At 35.3% G+C, this 21,657-nt stretch overlaps 2 protein-coding genes across 2 annotated transcripts; one reads left to right on the top strand and one right to left on the bottom strand.

The window, feature by feature from the left end:
* Positions 1 to 8,018: 8,018 nt before the first annotated feature.
* Positions 8,019 to 8,666, bottom strand: LOC139875063 (uncharacterized). The gene has a single exon (XM_071862438.1). The coding sequence runs from the start codon at positions 8,664 to 8,666 to the stop codon at positions 8,019 to 8,021; it is 648 nt and encodes a 215-aa protein (XP_071718539.1).
* A 5,746-nt stretch (positions 8,667 to 14,412) lies between these two features.
* LOC139877227 (uncharacterized) lies at positions 14,413 to 21,121 on the top strand. The gene is made up of 15 exons (XM_071864645.1): positions 14,413 to 14,579; positions 15,533 to 15,683; positions 15,791 to 15,888; positions 16,379 to 16,440; positions 16,539 to 16,630; positions 16,764 to 16,887; positions 17,485 to 17,571; positions 17,693 to 17,786; positions 18,347 to 18,454; positions 18,580 to 18,680; positions 18,781 to 18,846; positions 18,979 to 19,066; positions 19,903 to 19,963; positions 20,085 to 20,148; positions 20,791 to 21,121. Exons 1-15 carry the CDS (start codon positions 14,516 to 14,518, stop codon positions 20,920 to 20,922), a joined length of 1,392 nt encoding a protein of 463 aa, XP_071720746.1. The 5' UTR covers positions 14,413 to 14,515; the 3' UTR covers positions 20,923 to 21,121.
* Positions 21,122 to 21,657: the final 536 nt, after the last annotated feature.

Below are 21,657 nucleotides of genomic sequence, written 5' to 3' on the forward strand. Positions count from 1 at the left end.
GAGAAATCTTGGATGAATCTTCTGTAGTAACCAGCCAATCCTAAAAATTGACGTATATGCTTCAGAGTTTTTAGGGTTTCCCACTTTTCAAATATTTTGATCATTGCTGGGTCCACCTGGATACCTTCTTTGTTCACTATGTGACCGAAGAATTGAACTTCTTCCAACCAAAATGCACACTTTGAAAACTTAGCGTACAGTTTTTCTTTCCTCAATACTTCTAGCACTTTTCTCAAATGTTCTTCGTTCTCTTGATCATTCTTGGAGTAAATAAGTATGTCATCGATGAAAACAATGACAAACTTGTCAAGATATGGCCCACACACTCGGTTCATAAGGTCCATGAACACAGCTGGTGCGTTAGTCAATCCAAACGGCATAACCATAAACTCATAATGACCATAACGCGTCCTAAAAGCAGTTTTTGGAATATCATCCTCCTTTACTCACATTTGATGATATCCAGAACGTAAATCAATTTTCGAATAAACCGACGAGCCTTGTAGTTGATCAAATAAGTCGTCAATTCTCGGCAGTGGATAACGGTTTTTGATGGTAAGTTTATTCAACTCTCTGTAGTCAATACACAACCTAAATGTACCATTCTTCTTCTTGACAAACAAAACAGGAGCTCCCCATGGTGATGTGCTTGGTCGAATGAAACCACGTTCTAATAGTTCTTGCAGTTGGCTTTGCAGTTCTTTCATCTCGCTGGGTGCGAGTCTGTAAGGAGCACGAGCTATTGGTGCAGCTCCTGGTATAAGATCTATTTGAAATTCAACAGATGGATGTGGAGGTAGTCCCTATAATTCTTTCAGAAATACATCGGGAAATTCTTTTACGACGGGAACATCATTGATGCTCTTTTCTTCAGTTTGTACTTTCTCGATGTGTGCTAGAACAGCATAGCAACCTTTTCTTATGAGTTTTTGTGCCTTCAAATTACTAATAAGATGTAGCTTCGTGTTGCCCTTTTCTCCGTACACCATTAAGGGTTCTCCTTCTTCTCGTACAATGCGAATTGCATTTTTGTAACATACGATCTCTGCTTTCATCTCCTTCAGCCAGTCCATGCCAACTATTACATCAAAACTCCCTAACTCTACTGGTATCAAATCAATCTTAAATATTTCGCTACCCAGTTTAATTTCTCGATTCCTGCATATATAATCTGCTGAAATTAATTTACCGTTTGCTAATTAGAGTAAAAATTTACTATCCAAAGGCGTCAATGGACAACTTAATTTAGCACAAAAATCTCTACTCATATAGCTTCTTTCCGCACCCGAATCAAATAAAACGTAAGCAGATTTATTGTCAATAAGGAACGTACCCGTAACAAGCTCCGGGTCTTCCTGTCCATTAATATTGAAAACTCTTCCGCGGCCTTGTCCATTCGTGTTCTCCTGGTTCGGGCAATTTCTAATAATGTGGCCCGGTTTTCCACATTTATAACAAACTACATTGGCATAACTTGCTCCGACACTACTTGCTCCGCCATTACTCATTCCGACACCATTTGTTCCTTTCGTTCTGTTAACCCCTGGTCCGTAGATGTCACACTTCGCCGCGCTATGACCATTTCTTTTACACTTGTTGCAAAATTTGGTGCAGAACCCCGAGTGATACTTTTCACACCTTTGGCATAGCTGCTTCTGATTGTTGTTGTTGTTGTGGTTGTTATTGTTGTTGGGATGATTGTTGTAGTTGTTGTTGTTGTTGTTGTGCCGTTTGTTGTAGTTGCGATTGATGTTGTGATTGTTGGGATAGTTGTTGTTATTTTGGTGACTCTTATCACCGTTTTCCTCCCACTTTCTTTTGACTAACTTCACGTTGGCCTCTTTGGCCGCCTGTTCTTTAATTCTTCCCTCAATCTGGTTCACTAGTTTGTGAGCCATTCTACATGCCTTTTGTATGGAGGCAGGCTCGTGTGAACTTATATCTTCTTGGATTCTCTCCGGTAACCCTTTCACAAATGCGTCGATCTTCTCTTCCTCATCTTCGAACGCTCTCGAACACAATAGGCACAATTCTGTGAATCGTCTTTCGTACGAAGTAATATCGAATCCCTGTGTTTGTAACCCTCTAAGTTTTGACTTGAGCTTATTGACCTCGGTTCTGGGACGATACTTCTCGTTCATCAAGTGCTTGAATGCTGACCACGGTAGCGCGTAAGCAGCATCTTGTCCCACTTGCTCTAGATAGGTATTCCACCATATTAATGCAATACCTGTGAAGGTATGCGTAGCGTACTTCACTTTGTCTCCTTCAGCACACTTACTTATGGCAAACACCGATTCAACTTTCTCGGTCCACCGTTTCAATCCGATTGGTCCTTTGGTCCCATCAAATTCTGAAGGTTTGCAGGCAGTGAATTCCTTGTAGGAGCATCCTACACGATTTCTTGCGCCGTTAGCTGTATTACTAGATTCAGAGTTATTGTTGGTATGTAGTGCGGCCTGTACTGCGGCTATGTTTGAAGCAAGAAAGGCACAAAATTCCTCTTCGCTCATATTCAAGGTGTGTCGAGTAGTCGGTGCCATTTCCTTCAAAATAGTCAAATGAAACAAGTTAATCATACAGAATATTAAGAGTAGTCAATAGTATCTCGTAGCATAATATGAACTCATTTATAAAAGCTTTTTCTTCATATTAGCATTTTATAAGTTTAAATTCGGGTACTACCTACCCGTTAAGTTCATACTTAGTAGCTAATATACAATTCAACTACTACAATTCCATATGAAAAACTGATTATAATAATATATCACATACAAATATTCTTCAAACTTACAACTTCGCTATATTACATATAACATGAAATATAGTACACTATGATACCGGACAGTTTTGAAGATAAATCTAGTTAATACGCAAGTTGTTCAGCAAAGGAAATAAAGACACGTAATTCATAAGTCCATAAACAAGTCATGCATTCTGGTTTTACTAAGACGACTTCCCATCCTTGATCTTGTGGAAAATAACCATTATGACCATTAGCTAGGCAGCATGTTGTAATGTTGTCAAAAGGACAAGGGTTTCGTAATGTCCAACAGCCCCGTAATAATCTAAAAACCTTGTTTCTCACCCCAACTACTGAATCCGTCACTTGTAGGAAAGTTTTATTTAAAAGCTGCAATCCGATGTTCTTTTTCTCACTTTGGTAAGAAGCGAACATCACTAACCCGTAAGCATAACATGCTTCTTTATGTTGCATGTTAGAAGCTCTTTCTAATTCACGAAATCTTATGTTGGGATATGTTGAGTCAAAATAGGTTCTTAACCCGTAGCGTAAAATTGCATTTGGGTTCCCCGCATTTAACGCTTTAAAGAAAACACGGCGTAACTTAAAGTCTCCCCAATGTGATATACCCCACCTATCAAAGGAAAGCCTTTTATAAACTAAGGCATTTCTGGTAAGTCTTTCAAATGTTTGACAAGTTAATTTCGTCATAACTAAATGTGCTGATGAATTCTGACCGACTCTAGACAAGATTTCCTCAATCATATCCTCTGGTAGGTCTTCTAAAATATTCGGTTGTCTACCCTTAACGTCCATTTTTTTTTTATACTGTAAAATAGACAAGGATTAGATTCGTAATAACAAACAATACAAGCAATTTTTACATAGAACATAAAAGTACAAGCACACTACAATACATTTATTACACAACATGCTCACACCCCTCTAATCTGAATCACTGGTTTCTTCTTCGGACTTGGTTCTTATTCCTAATCTTCTAGGGATATATGATGTTCCTCTAATACGAGTCGTCGTTTTCCACATTGGTTTAGAAAAACCTGGTGTTTTAGAGGTTACCGGGTTATTATCACGATATTGAAAATACGGGTGTTGACGGTACATATAAAGTTCATCGGGGTCGGAATCAGATTTCTCTATTTTGATGTCTTTTCCCTTATTATTTTCTTTTGCCTCATTAAATTGGGTCGGGGTAATTTCTATAACATCATCGGAATCCTCATCAGGATCCGATTCATCGGAAAATTGGTAATTTTCCCAATATTTTGCTTCCTTAGCGGAAACACCATTGACCATTATTAACTTTGGTCCATTGGTTGAGGATTTTCTTTTATTTGACCGGTTTTCTGTGGTTCCTACTATTTCCCCCTCCGGAACCTCTTCTTCTTCCGGTTCCTCTTCTTCCGGTTCCGTTTCCTCTTCTTCCGGTTCTTCGGGAACTTGTGAATCTTGCCAGTATATATTCGACTCTTCGTTATTATTAGGTGAGTCAATGGGATTTGTGCTAGAGGTAGACATCTATCACACAATATCAAACATGTTAAGAGATTAATATATCACATAATATTTACATGTTAATAATATATAGTTTCCAACAAAAATGTTAAGCAATCATTTTTAAAGAAAACACGGTCGAAGTCCAGACTCACTAATGCATCCTAACAAACTCGATAAGACACACTAATGCAAATTTTCTAGTTCTCTAAGACCAACGCTCGGATACCAACTGAAATGTCCCGTTCATATTGATTATAAACGTTCCATATTAATTGATTTCGTTGCGAGGTTTTGACCTCTATATGAGACGTTTTTCAAAGACTTCATTCATTTTTAAAATAACCATAACCTTTATTTTATCAATAAAGGTTTTAAAAAAATTACGTAGATTATCAAATAATGATAATCTAAAATATACTGTTTACACACGACCATTACATAATGGTTTACAATAGAAATATATTACATCGACATATGTTTCTTGAATGCAGTTTTTACACAATATCATACAAACATGGACTCCAAATCTTGTCCTTATTTTAGTATGCAACAGCAGAAGCTCTTAGTATTCACCCGAGAATAAACATGCTTTAAACGTCAACAAAAATGTTGGTGAGTTATAGGTTTAACCTATATATAACAAATCGTAACAATAGACCACAAGATTTCATATTTCAATACACATCTCATACATAGAGATAAAATCATTCATATGGTGAACACCTGGTAACCGACATTAACAAGATGCATATATAAGAATATCCCCATCATTCCTGGACACCCTTCGGATATGATATAAATTTCGAAGTACTAAAGCATCCGGTACTTTGGATGGGGTTTGTTAGGCCCAATAGATCTATCTTTAGGATTCGCGTCAATTAGGGTGTCTGTTCCCTAATTCTTAGATTACCAGACTTAATAAAAAGGGGCATATTCGATTTCGATAATTCAACCATAGAATGTAGTTTCACATACTTGTGTCTATTTTGTAAATCATTTATAAAACCTGCATGTATTCTCATCCCAAAAATATTAGATTTTAAAAGTGGGACTATAACTCACTTTCACAGATATTTCCTTCCTCGGAAATAAGACTTGGCCACGGATCGATTCACGAACCTATACAAATATGTACATATATATCAAAGTATGATCAAAATATAATTACAACTATTTTTATTATGTTTTAAAGATTTGAGTGTATTAAGTCAGCTGTCCTCGTTAGTAACCTACAACTAGTTGTCCACAGTTAGATGTACAAAAATAAATCGATATATATTATCTTGAATCAATCCATGACACAGTGTATACACGTCTCAGGCTAAATCACAACTCAAAGTATATATATTTTTGGAATCAACCTCAACCCTGTATAGCTAACTCCAACATTACTGCATATAGAGTGTCTATGGTTGTTCTAAATAATATATATACATGGGTCTATATGATATGTCAAAACATTTGCATACGTGTCTATGGTATCCTAAGATTACATAATATATTAGAATACATGTATAATACAATATAAGTTAGCTAGGATATGATTTGTATAGATTTGTTAAACATTTCCCGTAGCTAAAAAGATCAAATATATCCAATCTTGTTTTACCCATAACTTCTTCATTTTAAATCCGTTTTGAGTGAATAAAATTGCTATGGTTTCATATTGAACTCTAATTTAAGAATCCAAACAGAAAAATTATAGGTTTATAGTCAGAAATTTAAGTTACATGTCAATTACTAAAGAGGTAGTCATTTCCGTCGAAAGAACGACATCTTGATGACCATTTTGAAAAATATACTTTCACTTTGAGTTTAACCAAGATTTTTGGATATAGTTTCATGTTCATATGAAAAATCATTTTCAAAGAATAACAACTTTTAAATCAAAGTTTATCATAGTTTTTAATTATCCAAACCAAAACAGCCCCCGGTTTCACTACGACGGCGTATATCCGATTTTATGGTGTTCATCGTGTTTCCAGGTTTTAAATCATTAAGTTAGCATATCATATAGATATAGAACATGTGTTTAGTTGATTTTAAAATTCAAGTTAGAAGGATTAACTTTTGTTTTCGAACAAGTTTAGAATTAACTAAACTATGTTCTAGTGATTACAAGTTTAAACCTTCGAATAAGATAGCTTTATATGTATGAATCGAATGATGTTATGAACATCATTACTACCTCAAGTTTTCTGGATAAAACTACTAGAAATGAGAAAAATAGATCTAGCTTCAAAGGATCCTTGGATGGCTTGAAAGTTCTTGAAGCAGAATCATGACACGAAAACAGTTCAAGTAAGATTTTCACTCGAAATAAGATTGTTATAGTTGTAGAAATTGAATCAAAGTTTGAATATGAATATTACCTTGAATTAGAAAGATAACCTACTGTAAATAACAAAGGTTTCTTGATCTTAGATGATTACTTGGAATGGATTAGAAAGCTTGGAAGTAGACTTGCAAACTTTGAAGTATTCTTGATTTTTATGAAACTATACTTATGGAATTTATGAAGAACACTTAGAACTTGAAGATGGAACTTGAGAGAGATCAATTAGATGAATAAAATTTAAGAATGAAAGTGTTTTTAGGTGTTTTTGGTCGTTGGTATATGGATTAGATATAAAGGATATGTAATTTTGTTTTCATGTAAATAAGTCATGAATGATTACTAATATTTTTGTAATTTTATGAGATATTTCATGCTAGTTGCCAAATGATGGTTCCCACATGTGTTAGGTGACTCATATGGGATGCTAAGAGCTGATCATTGGAGTGTATATATCAGTAGTACATACATCTAAAAGCTGTGTATTGTACGAGTATGAATACGGGTGCATACGAGTAGAATTGTTGATGAAACTGAACGAGGATGTAATTGTAAGCATTTTTGTTAAGTAGAAGTACTTTGATATGTGTATTGAAGTCTTTCAAAAGTGTAAGAATACATATCAAAACACAACATGTATATACATTCTAATGGAGTCGTTAAGTCTTCGTTAGTCGTTACATGTAAGTGTTGTTTTGAAACCTTTAAGTTAACGATCTCAATTAATGTTGTTAACCCAATGTTTATTATATCAAATGAGATGTTAAATTATTATATTATCATGATATTATGATGTATGAATATCTCTTAATATGATATATACATTAAAATATCGTTACAACAATAATCGTTACATATAAGTCTCGTTTCGTAATTCTTGTGTTAGTAGTCATGTTTTTACATATGTAGTTCATTGTTAACACACTTAATGATATATTTAAATATCATTTTATCATGTTAAATATAGTGTATCAATATCTTAATATGATACATATGTATTTAGTAGACGTTATCATAACGATAATCGTTATATATATCATTTCGAGTTTCTTAACTTAGTAATCTCATTTCTTATGTATATCACACATTGTTAATATATTTAGTGAGATACTTACTCATCATAATCTTATGTCAACCACATATATATGTCTATATATACCACAACATGTAGTTTTTACAATTTTGTAACGTTCGTGAATCGCCGGTCAACTTGGGTGATCAATTGTCTATATGAAACTTATTTTATTTAATTAAGTCTTAACAAGTTTGATTGCTTAACACGTTGGAAACATTTAGTCATGTAAATATCAATCTCAATTAATATATATAAACATGGAAAAGTTCGAGTCACTACATGGATAAACCCACTTATTACCCAAAAGTCACCCACACAAAGATAGGTACCGAAATCGAATAGTACCTGAATCAGGCGACGTTAGACCTCCACACTCTATTACTAATCAACTCGGGACACTCCAACTTTTGGTGTCCCTCTTTCCGGCATTTAAAACATGTGACTTTACCCGACGGACAATCACGAGACTTATGTCCCGTTTGTCCACAATTATAGCACGCGAACGTAAAGCCACTCGTGTCACTCATCTTCACGCTTCCGACACCCTCGGTAGCACTCTTACTTTTCTTGTTTGAATGCATCGTAGCTTTGAACTTCCGCTTACTAAAATCGAAACCACTTCCTTTCGGAACAAGGGTCTCAAAACCCTTCGACACTTCAAACAACTTTTCAAAAGAGTCCACCGACCCTCTGCTAATTTTGTTCTTCAAATCGTCGTTCAAAGCTCGATAAAAATCTTCCATTAACATATGATCATTCCTGACATACTCCGGGCAAAATTGGGTTTTCGATAAGAAAGTGGATTTGAGAGTGTTCAAATCCATCGACCCTTGCTTCAAAGCACGCAACTCATCCTTGAGTCTCGAAATATCGGCCGGAGTTCCGTACTCCTTGAAGAATTTCGACTTGAACTCATCCCAAGTCAAACTCATACTTTGCTCCTCACCGTAAAGTTGAATTTTTGCGTCACACCACAACTTTGCATCACCTCTCAACATGTTGCTTCTGTACCTCGTTTTCTTATCGAGAGGGCATTCACTAGTACGGAAGGCCCCCTCCATATCGGAGACCCAATGAGCACTCTTGAGTGGGTCTCGTTCACCATCGAAGGTTGGAGGTTAGACATCCTTGAAATTCTTATAATGGAAGTCTCGCCTTCCAACATTATCGTCGTGAACAATAGCCTTAACTTGTTCCTTGATTAGATCGATTACTTACTCGTCAATCGACTCTAGGAACATCTTCTTAACGTCCGCTAGAAAGGCCGCATGATGCCTTTGTATAATGGCCTCAACCTTGGCCGTGAACTCGGAGTCTTCGCCTTGATCATCATTATCATGTTCGTTCCTCGTCTTCATTCTAAGAAATGAACTCTGTTAGGAACGCAACATGAAAAAATTACATACATCGCCACGATCTATATTCACAATCACATATATATAACCATCCGTACACCCCATCTAGTTCAATACTTGTTGTACATCACTTGCTTGACTTGGTTTACAACCGTAATAATGGTCGTGAATCATTATTACGCTCACATGCCATGCCGAACTCATAAATACAACAACCATCTCGCTAGATGTTCAACACAAATAACATAAACAACGCCTAGCTAGTTCACCTATTCTCTAAGGCACTAATTAAAACCCGAACCGACCCGTAATCCTACAAGTCCCACAACAATTAAGCACATACAAAAAGTCTAAGTCTAGGCGCCTATCTCAAGTCACCTAAATCCTTTAGACCATGCTCTGATACCACTTGTAATAACCCAACCCGATAACCAACCGTTAACGTACATTTTTTTTTTCTTTTTTTAAACGGATTCTGTCTCAGTACAATGGCGCGGCGCGCTGTAACATGTAAAATGGATCCCGAACCCAGTCCAGCAATCTGATGTTCACAGTTAGCCAAATGGCGCGCGCGCAGATAGCTGGTTCAGCTGCTTTCGCATTTTCGTCTAGAACTTTTTACCAAAATTCACCCAAACACGTTCCCATAACCTGACATTTGTTTAAATCATTACAATAACACAAATTACATACTTTTCAAGTTTTCGGGACAACAAAATAAGTTTACAAAACCCCGGGACCACGTTAACCCGTTTATAACTTCAGCGTAGTAAAATCGACCCATTTGAGTTTATATATCCAAACAAACTACGAGCATGATGTTTGGGGATAAACTACCCATCCCTAGGTCGAATCCAAAAGTAATCCAAGCAAGCAACAAAAGGGAAATCATCTAAATCCAAAGCATACCCTTGCCAAATCCGCTTCCGAACCTAAAAATGTAAACAACGAAAGGGTAAGCTAATTGCTTAGTGAATGTGATACTTATACATATACATATATAATTTACCTACACGCATCCACTTACAATTACCATGAAAATGATGCATAAACGAGCTAGTATTCACCAAAATACAACTAGCAACAACGTTAGTATATAAATCACCACGAATATAAACTAAACATAACAAGGCATACACATGCTTAACCATTCCTCCACTATGGTACTACCGACTTGTAGTCGACCAATAACGTCGAGTCCAACTCGTATTGATGCCACCGTCTTGTGCATCATCATAAGGTGTCACCAACTTGTGAATCACCATAGGGTGTCACCGACTTGTGAATCACCCGCCAATACATAACAGGTCACCGACTTGCGAACCACCATGAGGTATCACCGACTTGTGAATCACCTACCACAACATAAGGGGTCACCGACTTGTGAACCACAATGAGGTGCCACCGACTTGTGAATCACCTACCACAACATAAGGGGTCACCGACTTGTGAACCACCATGGGGTGTCACCGACTTGTGAATCACCTATCAATACACTACCGACCCGTAGTTCTCATCACCCATACTATCAATAAGTCAACGACTTGTGACATAACACCAATACTTACGATGTGGCACCGAAGGCCCACATCGCGTACGAGTAAATAAACTACATACATACATGTATAAATATTCCACTCACCTTAGCGCCTCGATGAATGCAACTGAAATAATCCGCAACTTGCCAATGGAATGTACCTATTCCATTTATCACAATACACACAAAACAATTAGGGTGGATTACAAACCAACCCAAATTGACACTTAGTGCAATTTCGACCCAAATGCACTTTCAAGCACAAACCGCGCCCAAACTAACCAATAATCACTAACACAAGTGAAAATGGTCCTAATACACCAATTAAACCAAATCATAAGTGTTAGACACTTATCTTACCCAATTTGACACACAAACCCTAATTTTGACCCATTTCAAAATTAGTCAACCAAACACACCCGAATGGGTTTCAACACATCCATAATCACTAAACCTAGTGATTAAACCCATTTTGTAAGTCTTAAACTTGACCAAAACATCAACCAACCCAAAATCCACCAACAACAATATGAAACCCGATTACTAGCATCCCTAAACTCACTTCATGAGTTTAAATGGGTTTCTCAACAATTTAAGTTCAAACCCTAACTTTGAATATCAAATCTGTTGGTCCCTTGATAAACAACATGAGTATTGTAGAGGGGGGTGAATACAATTCTTTTTAATTGACTTAACTGTTAAACACGATATAGTATTTAAGCAAGTAAATTAAGTAGAGTCACAGGTAATTTTCAATGGTTTATTCTTTATTGATTGAATCACAAAGAATTACAACTATCCTTGGCGGAATGATAGTTGGTTGATACATATTTACCTAGATTATAGCTATGAGGATAAACTTAAAGCTATTACACATTTTGGACTCTAAATAATAAAACCCACACCACTAGTTATTACAATAGTGGATACATCAATTTATAGTAGTCTTATTATCCGTGTAATTGTTCCATTGTCCACTGGTACATAGGATGTCTGTACTTGTGGGGACAATTGTGTCAGAGAGCGTACTCCCTTCTTTCCTCTTTGGTAGCTATTTACAGGAACACCCCAATTCAGTTTGGCACCACTATTTGTTTAAACAAATAGAATGTTGTGTTCCCTAGGCATTGACAAAGGATAACCCATGTCTGCACATGCGTTAAACTTCTGCATTCCCACGTGGTCTTGTAAGGTCACTTGTCAGCCGCCGACGCGTGTCCTTTTCTGTTCTGCTTTGTCTTTTACTTCTGTTGAATAGTACGATTGATGTAGACCATTCAGGAAACCACTATGCTTGTAATGGAGCATAGCTGTCTTGTGTTGTATGCTGCTTACTAGGTATACTGGTTCTTCTAATGCTGAGTCACTTGATATTCTTGAATTGCTGGGTACACATCTTGTGCTGAGTTGAAGAATACTCTCTACCTTGTGCTGGTAGACTAGACAGTATACTAAACACTTGACACAACAATATTTGCTGTCTATACATTGTGCTGGCTGCACATAACACTTTAGTGCTAATAAATTCTATTTTGTCATAATTAAATCCTTAATTACTTTGGGGACTCAACAAAATCAAACAATGAAATTCAGAGTTAGAACTTACCACAACAACCAAAATGTAGCCAAGAACGAGATGAACAACTTTAATACTCGAGCTTTGGTGAGAATCCAACTCCTTCTACTCCAAATCAAGCTCTCTCTCTCTCTAAACTCTCCCCCTCTCTAAAGATGAAAGTGTGTGAAAAGAGGTGAAATGAGGATAAAATAAGCATTGGGTCAGTTTTGTGGCTTAAAAACCGACAAGTGAAAAGTCCCAAATGCCCCTCTAAATTATTAAAAATCACGAAGCTGTGTGCCAGCACCTTTTGCACGGCGCACGTTTCTACTAAAACCGAAGACAACACAGTTTTTAGAAATTCAGGGACTTAGGTTTGCTGATTCGGATTCTGATGTAAATTTTGAAAATGCATAAGTATAGGTAGACTTTTCCTGACACTTTCTGAGAACACTTCCTGGTGACACTTTTTGCCGACATTTTCTGATGTATTAAAATTCAGGGTCTTACAGGCGCGCGTGTTTGGCTCCCGTTTTCGACTCCGGTTTTCGACGGGCGTTTTGAAAGGCATTTTCGTCGCGCTTTTTCGACTCGCATTTTTTTACGCACGTTTTTAACGTGCGTTTTCGACGCGCTTTTTCGACGGCCTTTTACACCTTGATTTTTCTACTTGTATTTTCGACGCGTTTTTTCGAAGCGCTTTTCAACGGACGTTTTCGACCCTCGTCTCTAGGCGCTTTTTTACGCGCGATTTCAGCTCCGTTTTCGATGCACGTTTTCTTCTCCCGTTTTTGACTCCCGTTTTCGACTCGCGTTTATTCTACTTGCTTTTTCGCGGCGCATTTTGCGACGCTTTTTGGCGCCTGTTTTCGGCGCGCGTTTTCGGCGAGCGTTTACGGCGCGCGCGTTTCCAACTCTTTTTTTCGAATCGCTTCTTCGACTCACGAATCTGAAAACCGAAACGCGTGTTTAAAAATGAAACGAATATTAGAAACTTACAATTTTTTGTATAACATTTTAGTTACTCCGTATTTTATAAAATGGAATTCCATTCCATGTCAACAAAAAAATATTTGTTCACATTCAATGAAATTTATCAACTCTAGTTCCTTCGGATTCCAATTTCTTTGACACATTCTATTCCTTTAAAATACATTCTTCCAACCAAATGGGGCCTTAGGGTTTCAAAGAAGAATTACATGGTGAGAGAAGTTCAATCGATGGAGTAATCTTGTGAAGAAGAGATGGCAGAAGAAATGAGAAATAAAGGGTATTGGGGGAAATTGTGTAGTACATAATCATTTAGAGACATTGAAAGAGGTGAACCATTCAGAGCATTTTTTCTCTCGTTCAGCACCAACTACTGGTTCATAGTGAAAATCAAACACTCCGATTCTCTGAATGCGGAGTGATTCAACATTCAATGCTGAATGGTCCCATTCAGATGCGAACAAGCACACCATAAGACTATTACTATCTTTGTGCTCAACTATGTCTTATGACAAAATGACCTGTACCCGATGGGAAAACCCGAAACCCGTTACAATTGGTCCGGGTCTTACCCGAGTCCGTCAGGTCATGGACCGGGTATGAGGATGGTTACAAAAAATTTTTGGGTTCGGGTATGGTTTTGAATACAAACTCGTTTACCCGACCCGTATACCCGACTCACATACCCGTATACCCGATCTGAGAAATTTTAATAATAATTTTTATGTAAAATTTTAGTATTAGTATTATATTGTGAGTGTATGAAAGATTTCTCTTATTTGTTTTGAAAACGTGTATAATTTTATTCAATAAAATCATATACAACAAGTTTTTGAGATGTGATATTTTATATACTTTTTGTATTTGAGTATTTTTAAAAAAACTTTTCAGTCAACTTTTTGTATATAATATTTTATAATACTTTAGACATGAAGTAGTTAAGTTATTTTTCGATATTTTGATTTGGTAACTTATTGAAAAATAGATACAGAATGACTAATTGGGTATACCCGTTTACCCGTGGAAAAACCCGAAATCTGATAGTATGTAAGTTAAATGAGGACCCGACGGGTTTCGAGCCGGGTTTGGGGCGGGGCTTCTTAATCAGGTTTGGATCCAGGATTACCCAAACCCGGCCCGATGCCATCCTAGTTTTTTTAGGACAATTGTTACTATTGAGAATTGATAAAAAGAAAAATTCTAGATTAAAAGAAACAAAATAAAAAAAAAATATTAAAAATTAAAAAATTTAAAAATAAAACCCCATTTCAAAATCAAAATTACACTCGTGTGTAGCACTCTTTCTTCTCGGTTCTCCATCTAGAAAGAAATTGTCATACAACTCAAGAATAAACCTTCTTTTGAGACAACGTGCAAACATACAAACAAACAATTTAACTGGAATCAATGGAAAAAGGAGAGAGTTCTCATTCAGGTTTAAATCCCTCCAATGAAATTTGGTCCAAATTAGGTATTCTTCTTTCATTTAACATATCCATACACTCTCTTTTCTCAATTCACTGTCTGTTAAAAGCATCAATTTGCAATCTTGATATACCTAATTACAATCTTTACAATTTTTATATACCTATTTACAATCTTTATATACCTAATTACGTAATTGTCACTGAGTATTTGATTGTTTCTTGATTATAAAAATCTTAACTTTTTTTGTTGGTGTTTCTCAATTGGTTAATTTTGACCTTAGATTAAGGGGTTTTTGGTTGTGCATGCAAAAAGTAACCGTTTTTTTAGTTTTCTTGCTCTAAATCATGTATGATTTTGATTATTGATTGATTTATGGGTGTTTAAGAACTATTAATTGTGCCCTCAATGATGAATTGTCACATGTTACCTAAATGAATATCCTTGTCCAAAATTGACTATTTTGATCCTATACGGTAAAAAATCAATTTTGACCACTTCATAATTTAGAAGTCCCCTGCTTGGCCGCTTAGTCCCTGACTAGCCTGGATTTTGATATGGTGTCCTACTATGCCTAAGTACATCAAAGTCAGCGATCAAAAAGTCAAAAGCCGGATTTTATTATGTCAAAGTTAGATTTTTTGGGTCAAAATCAGTCAAAATCGTTCGAAGTCAAAGTTGTTAAAGTCCGACAGGTCCTCGATTGGTCGATTATTCTCTACAAGGTTCCAACCGGCTAGTCCTCAACTAGTGGCTTTTACAACCTTGATAATGATAATAATGTTATCATGATAATGATATGTATCATAACAAAGTTAGAATGTTGTTATTATCAAATCATCATATAAGTTGATGTAGTGTTGTGAAAAATGGATCATTATACATATATGCTGATTTCTTCAATGTGTTAAAACTTAAAATAATGTATATACTTTTTCAGAGCTTAGATATCAAATATCAATACGATAAACATAAACTTTTATTGTTGTCATGTTCCAGTGCCGTCAGATTCCAAATATTCAGAAGTTGAATTGTGGTCAGATGAGGTAGAGATACATTCAGAGGTCAAGGTTTCTTCATTCGAAAAACAGGGATGGTGTAAAATTACAAGAAATACTGATCTTTGTTCTGCAACGTTACAAAATAAAAGGTTCTTTATTTCTATATACTGCTGTTTACACATAACTATAGCCACTGAAAGGAATATTTCGTTTTTGAATTGTGACGTCACTTAAATTTTTTTTTTTTTATGCGCAGTTCAAATATGATAGTTGTTGATGGGACTAATGTTCCAACTGAAGATACGATAATGATTAGGTGTGGAAGTGAGATATTTCCTGGCCCTGTTTCAGATGGTATAAACCTAAACTAGTTTCGTTTTTCCACATTACTCATTTTATAGTCGTGACAAAAATGCACATCATTTGCGTTTATATTGTTTCTCGTTTCATGTGAAAAAGCCCCGTATCAGAAATTATGTTTTTACGTATGGACAGTTTTTTCAATATCTCGTGCATTCACAACCAAAGGAATAATGATTCAAGTTTTCAAATATTAAGTCAGGAGGTGGCATCCATTAAAATTACACGTTTGGACACATTTGACTTAATTTTCCAGTTTTATTTGTAGCTATATTTTTTATATCTGTACATATTGCCATTCAACTGTTACTGATAAGTTATAACCTGAATCCACCCATGCATAAATCAATGGGTCAAAATTGCCACCTCTTCATAGTTACACTAGGGATGGGTTATGGGTATTTATGAGACTACCTTCTAGTTATATATTGAAGAAAATAATGATTCTGATTCCAAGTCTTATGATTTCATGTGCTGCTGAAAGGCTATTTAAATTACAGATTTAAAGTGATGCCAATGAACGAGTCTGACAAGAAGGTTTTAAAGGTATACAACATTTTATATCACTGTGCAATGATTAAACATCTTAATCTTAATTTTAATTAGTTATTTGGCACTGAACATTTTTTTTGTTTATGCTATAGATTTCTTTAGATTCCGAGCACTCAAAATGCAGCATTTGTTTAAATATTTGGCATGATGTTGTCACGGTTGCCCCTTGCCTTCACAACTTTTGGTATGTGATTTGTATATTCTCTTAAAGATTCCATTATTTCTCTTCAGAAATATGGTTTTGATTTTAATTTTCTAATTCTTTAGAATTTTTTATTTTTATTTATTTATTTATTTATTTTTTTATTATTATAAAGCAATGGATGCTTTTCGGAGTGGTTGAGAAGGTCGCAAGAGAAACACGCAAGTGTTCTTTGTCCACATTGCAGAGCTGTTGTTCAATTTGTTGGGAGAAACCACTTCTTATACACAATTGAAGAGGTAAAATGTGAGCTTTAGGTGGTAAAATGAGTGGGCCAGGATGAATATCTAGTCTTAAAAGGTTTGGGCTGGGTTGACCCACCCGGGATACATCCTCTTTAGAAATGTTTGTTTCTTATATTTAGTTAACATGTCTAATATGAGTATACAGGTTGTATTATTGATTTCAACAATAATCTAAATAGTTGCATTAAGTTCTTAAGGAGGTTTCATACAAAAAGTGTACACATTCTTTTCTTTTTTTTTTTTTTTATTTTTTTTTAAACTTTGGACCCATTTGACCTGTTTCAGTTTTATCAATTTGTTTTATGTTTATTCTTTCAAGATTTCACCTTTCAACCATTCGGAGATAAAAGCATATCCTGAATAGACCCGTTTCATATTTAATAGCTCAAATGGCAACCCGTCTCATTGTATAAATAAATGGGTCAAACTTATTGGAACAAGTGGGATTCAGTTAAAGATGATTTCTGAATATAATATTATGAATGAATTTGCTCATGATTATACTAAATTCTAATTCCATTTAAAGAAAAACAAAGAGCTATTTTACTTGTATAAGTAATTTTTGTATTCTTCATTTCTTCTTATATGCAGGAAATATTGAAAGGTGATCCATCCTTAAGACGCAGTGACGAAGAACTTGCTGTTTTAAACTCCTACGCACTAATAAAGACACCACTCGTAAGTCAAACCACTCATTGTGTGACATGTTTTATTGTTTGTCATCATAAAGCTTTTTGATCATGTCAACAATCTGTCTTAGTTTTGCCTAAAATACCTGATTTTTTTTCATGATCATTAGGTTATTAACAACAGAAAGATGCCTCAACGCAAAAGGTCACGTCCAATACCAGTCGAAGATAGCAATGGCACGGATCTTGCATGTGCCCAATGTGGTAATAAACTAATATTATTAGTACATTCTTCTCGTATACCTTTGTAAAAAATAAGGTTAAAAAAAGTGATAGTATTATTTATGTCAACTTTACTAAGTTCAAAGAAATCCGTTTGATTATTAACAATTTAACTATACAAGATGTATCGATCGTGTTGAATCATCAATTTTTTTGTAATAGTAGTTGAACTTAGAAGCCGCTTTATGGGCCATGGCAGAGGTTGGGTAATGGGTCATTATAGTGTGTGCCAAAATGGGTTGGTTGACCTTAAAAACTTCCCATCCTATCTAATTCTGTAATAAAAAAAAATCGTCTTATACGGAGTATATGATTACAAAAGTATATTGTAGTGATAGCAATTATTTTTTAAAACAGTGATTTAAAAGGTTGTATGCACTAAAAGTACACTATAGTTGACCTATGACTTATTCGACTTACTTGACTCTTTGCTTTTTAGCTATTTAGTTTTTTAAAACTTTTAATTTTGCTCGTTTGGGTTAAATAATTGCCCAAATCTACCTATATTTTATTAACTGGGTCGAATTTGCCATATGTTTTAGGTACAGAGTATTCTGGGTTCCGATGCAACCAAAACACGGTGCATTTGCAATGTCATGCATGTGGAGGAATGATGCCTTCTAGATCCAATATGCATGTACCACAACACTGTAAGTATTTTTAATTTTTTATTAGCTTCATGTAATTATTAGGGCCCACTTTACAAAATGGGATGGTCCCACTCAAGTATTATTGTTTTGAATGTACTTAGCATTTTTTTCCTTGAATTTTGTAGGCTTAGGGTGTGATCGAGCTTTTTGTGGCGCGTATTGGCATTCACAGCAAGTTACGAGAAGTGACTCACTTCATATGTGTGCTCCCGACACTTTTAAGCCTGTAAGCTATCGATGATTTGAAGTATAATTTGAAGTTCTTTGTGTAGTATCATGTTTTTAGATGTAAAAAGTGATACAATTAAATCTAAAAATGTGTGCAGATTGGAGAGCGGGCTATTACAAGGATTCCTTTTGTTGCACACGAAAAAAACCGTCATGAACAAGATGTATGAAATAATTTCGTTTTTCTCTCCCTTCGAAGGATTTTATTTTTGTTTTTTTATCAGATATAGGAATTTAAGAGGATAAGTACTATGTTGGTAATAGGGATTGAAACTAACATTTGCTTGCAATTTCAGATCACTGAAAGATGCATACGGCAAATGGGGAAAACACTGCATGGTGTTGTGTCGGAATGGATTACAAAATTGAATAATCGGGAAATAGGTAATGCTATTTTCTTGTAAAATTAAAGACTTAATTTGATTAGTAAGGTGCTAATTAGACAGGTTGAAATCGAAAATTAAACAATGCCTTTCGATTTGAGACACTTCTATTATAAGTTTTGCTGTGATTTGTGCAAAAGAAAGAGCTGTTTAGATCCGTTACACAACCCACTCACTTGCCACATTAATTAAAGTGTCGCTATTAAGTATACCTGGCAATTGAGACCCATACTCTCAAATTTGGGTCAAATGGGTCAAGCTTTCGGGTCAATTGGGTTTTGAAAAAAATTAAGCATGACAATGTAAACCAAAACTTAAAAAAAGTTCCAATGAGTTTTTCACCAACCTATTGGGTCTTATACAAAATATAAATGAACGGGTCAAATGGGTATCAAATCTTAAACTTCAATAAATAGAGACAGGTCTATTGGGTCTTGGGAATAGGTCAAATGGGTCGAGCATATAAAATTTTATACATCAATTATTTATGAAAGCATTAATGGTTATATCAATTATTATGTATGTTAATATTTTCTTTTTCTTATATATAATAAAAATATTGATAACTAAAACAATATAATAAATGTAAAAAATCAAATGTAAAAGTATATTACCCGTTTGACCTATTTGACCCTTTGACCCATTACCCGTTTCGACCTGTTACCCAAACCGACCCAACCTGACCTGTTTGAACCCATTTAAAATTTTTACCCGTTTGACCCATGACCCATTTCAACCCAAAACCATTTTGATCCGTTACCCAATTCGACCCAACCTGACCCGTTTGCCAGGTATACTATTAAGAGATTAAATTAATTAAATGTATGAATGCTGCAGATCGTACAAGGATGCCACTTAATCACTCCGAGATGATTACCGCTAGAACTCATATGTGCAAGTAAGTATTATGCCTTTTTATCCAAATAGGTTTGCGATAAACATAACAAAAATAATACCAACTTCATAAGTATCCCTAATATCATAATTTTTGAAACTCCTTTGGTGCTGTTTTTGTGTAGTGATTGCTTTGATAAGCTAGTTTCGTTCCTCTTGTATTGGTTCCGGGTCAGCTTGCCTAAACATGTAAGTTTGTTAAAAGTTCAACCATTCGTAGATTTCTTCTACTATATCTTTATATTTACGCTATCTTAATAATAAAAAAAAAAAATGTGAGTCGATCCAAAGCTGAAACTGGTTTCGAACTGTCTTATAACTGGTCCATGAAAAGAGTGGACTAAGCCTGCCCGTTTTGAATGCTATCGTCCCACCCCACTTGAAGGATTAGTTATATAAACCAACTCGTAACCAGTCCAATGTTATTTTAAAACTCAAATCCGTTATAAAGAGGCTGAAATCAGTCCTAAACCGATTTTTCTATTTTTTTTAACAGGAAAACTTCACACTTTTCACAAGCATCAAAAATAAAAAAAAATCTATTTTAGGTCTATATATTGAACCGCCATAAATTTTATTAGACTCTTCAACATATTATAGTTTAAAATTTAAACGAACTTTCTGTTTTTATCCAGGTTTTTCAGTACCTGTTGAATTATAATTGAATTGCGCGAACTAATAATTACACCTTGTCTGCTAGACCGTATTAATGAAAAGACTATCCATATGAAGTACTAAATGATTTCTATAAACGAATTGTCAATTAGTAGTGTAGTTCTTTGGCCTTCGTTGTTGAGTTTTTGTTTTCTAATCTTGGTTTTGTGCTTGTAGCATCTACCAGGAGACGCAGTGCAAAGAGAAGATTGTTGGTACGGTTATTCTTGTAGAACACAACACCATAATGAAGATCATGCTCGTAAAAGGAATCATGTTTGTCGTCCAACCAGGGGTAATGTTCCTTGAAATCGTTCTAGTAAATTTGAACGAGTTTTGATACTTGCAAAGGGAGTTCAACTTAACTTGTGATGTCTAGCATTTTGCATAATCTTTTTATTAATCGTTTAGTGATTGTTGATAAAGACTCCTAATCTTTGGCTTTTCATTTTGTGATCTCATGTTTCGACTATAGAAATCTTTCATCACCATAGGCATCAATGTTGACCCGTTTACTTTTAAACTTGGCATATTTTATGTTATGGTTATCTCAAACGGCTCAAGTAGGAAAGCTAGGCTAAAAGTTGAACCTATTGATGGTCTACAAAGTATATTTCAAATGCAACAACCTTCTAATTTGTCTTTATCTAACAAAAAATATCATTACAGTTATGTTGCCTTTATGATCATACCACCACATCTATGATCTAACCTTGAATCTGGAGGCTTGTTTGTGAGGTACACTGAGATTGAAAATATTGAATATAGCAGAAAAGGTTGTAATCAAGTTGAGTGAATGCAGTGTAAAGCTCCAGCTTGAAACTTACTCCCATGTTTGATGGAGCTTTAGTATCAAGGTCTATCTCGACTTTGATTACTTTTTTCAACATTGCATTAACATGTTGTAATGTACAACATGCTGATGCATATTCTATGATGGATGTATTAAAAGATGTAGGATATAAATATGCTCGCACTCAGGTTCAGGGGCGAAAATTAGAAGGGGCAGAGGGGGCAGCCGCCCTCAGTGGATTTGCAATTTTT

The sequence above is a fragment of the Rutidosis leptorrhynchoides genome, chromosome 11, assembly GCF_046630445.1.
Source record: "Rutidosis leptorrhynchoides isolate AG116_Rl617_1_P2 chromosome 11, CSIRO_AGI_Rlap_v1, whole genome shotgun sequence".
Taxonomy (NCBI): Eukaryota; Viridiplantae; Streptophyta; class Magnoliopsida; order Asterales; family Asteraceae; genus Rutidosis; species Rutidosis leptorrhynchoides.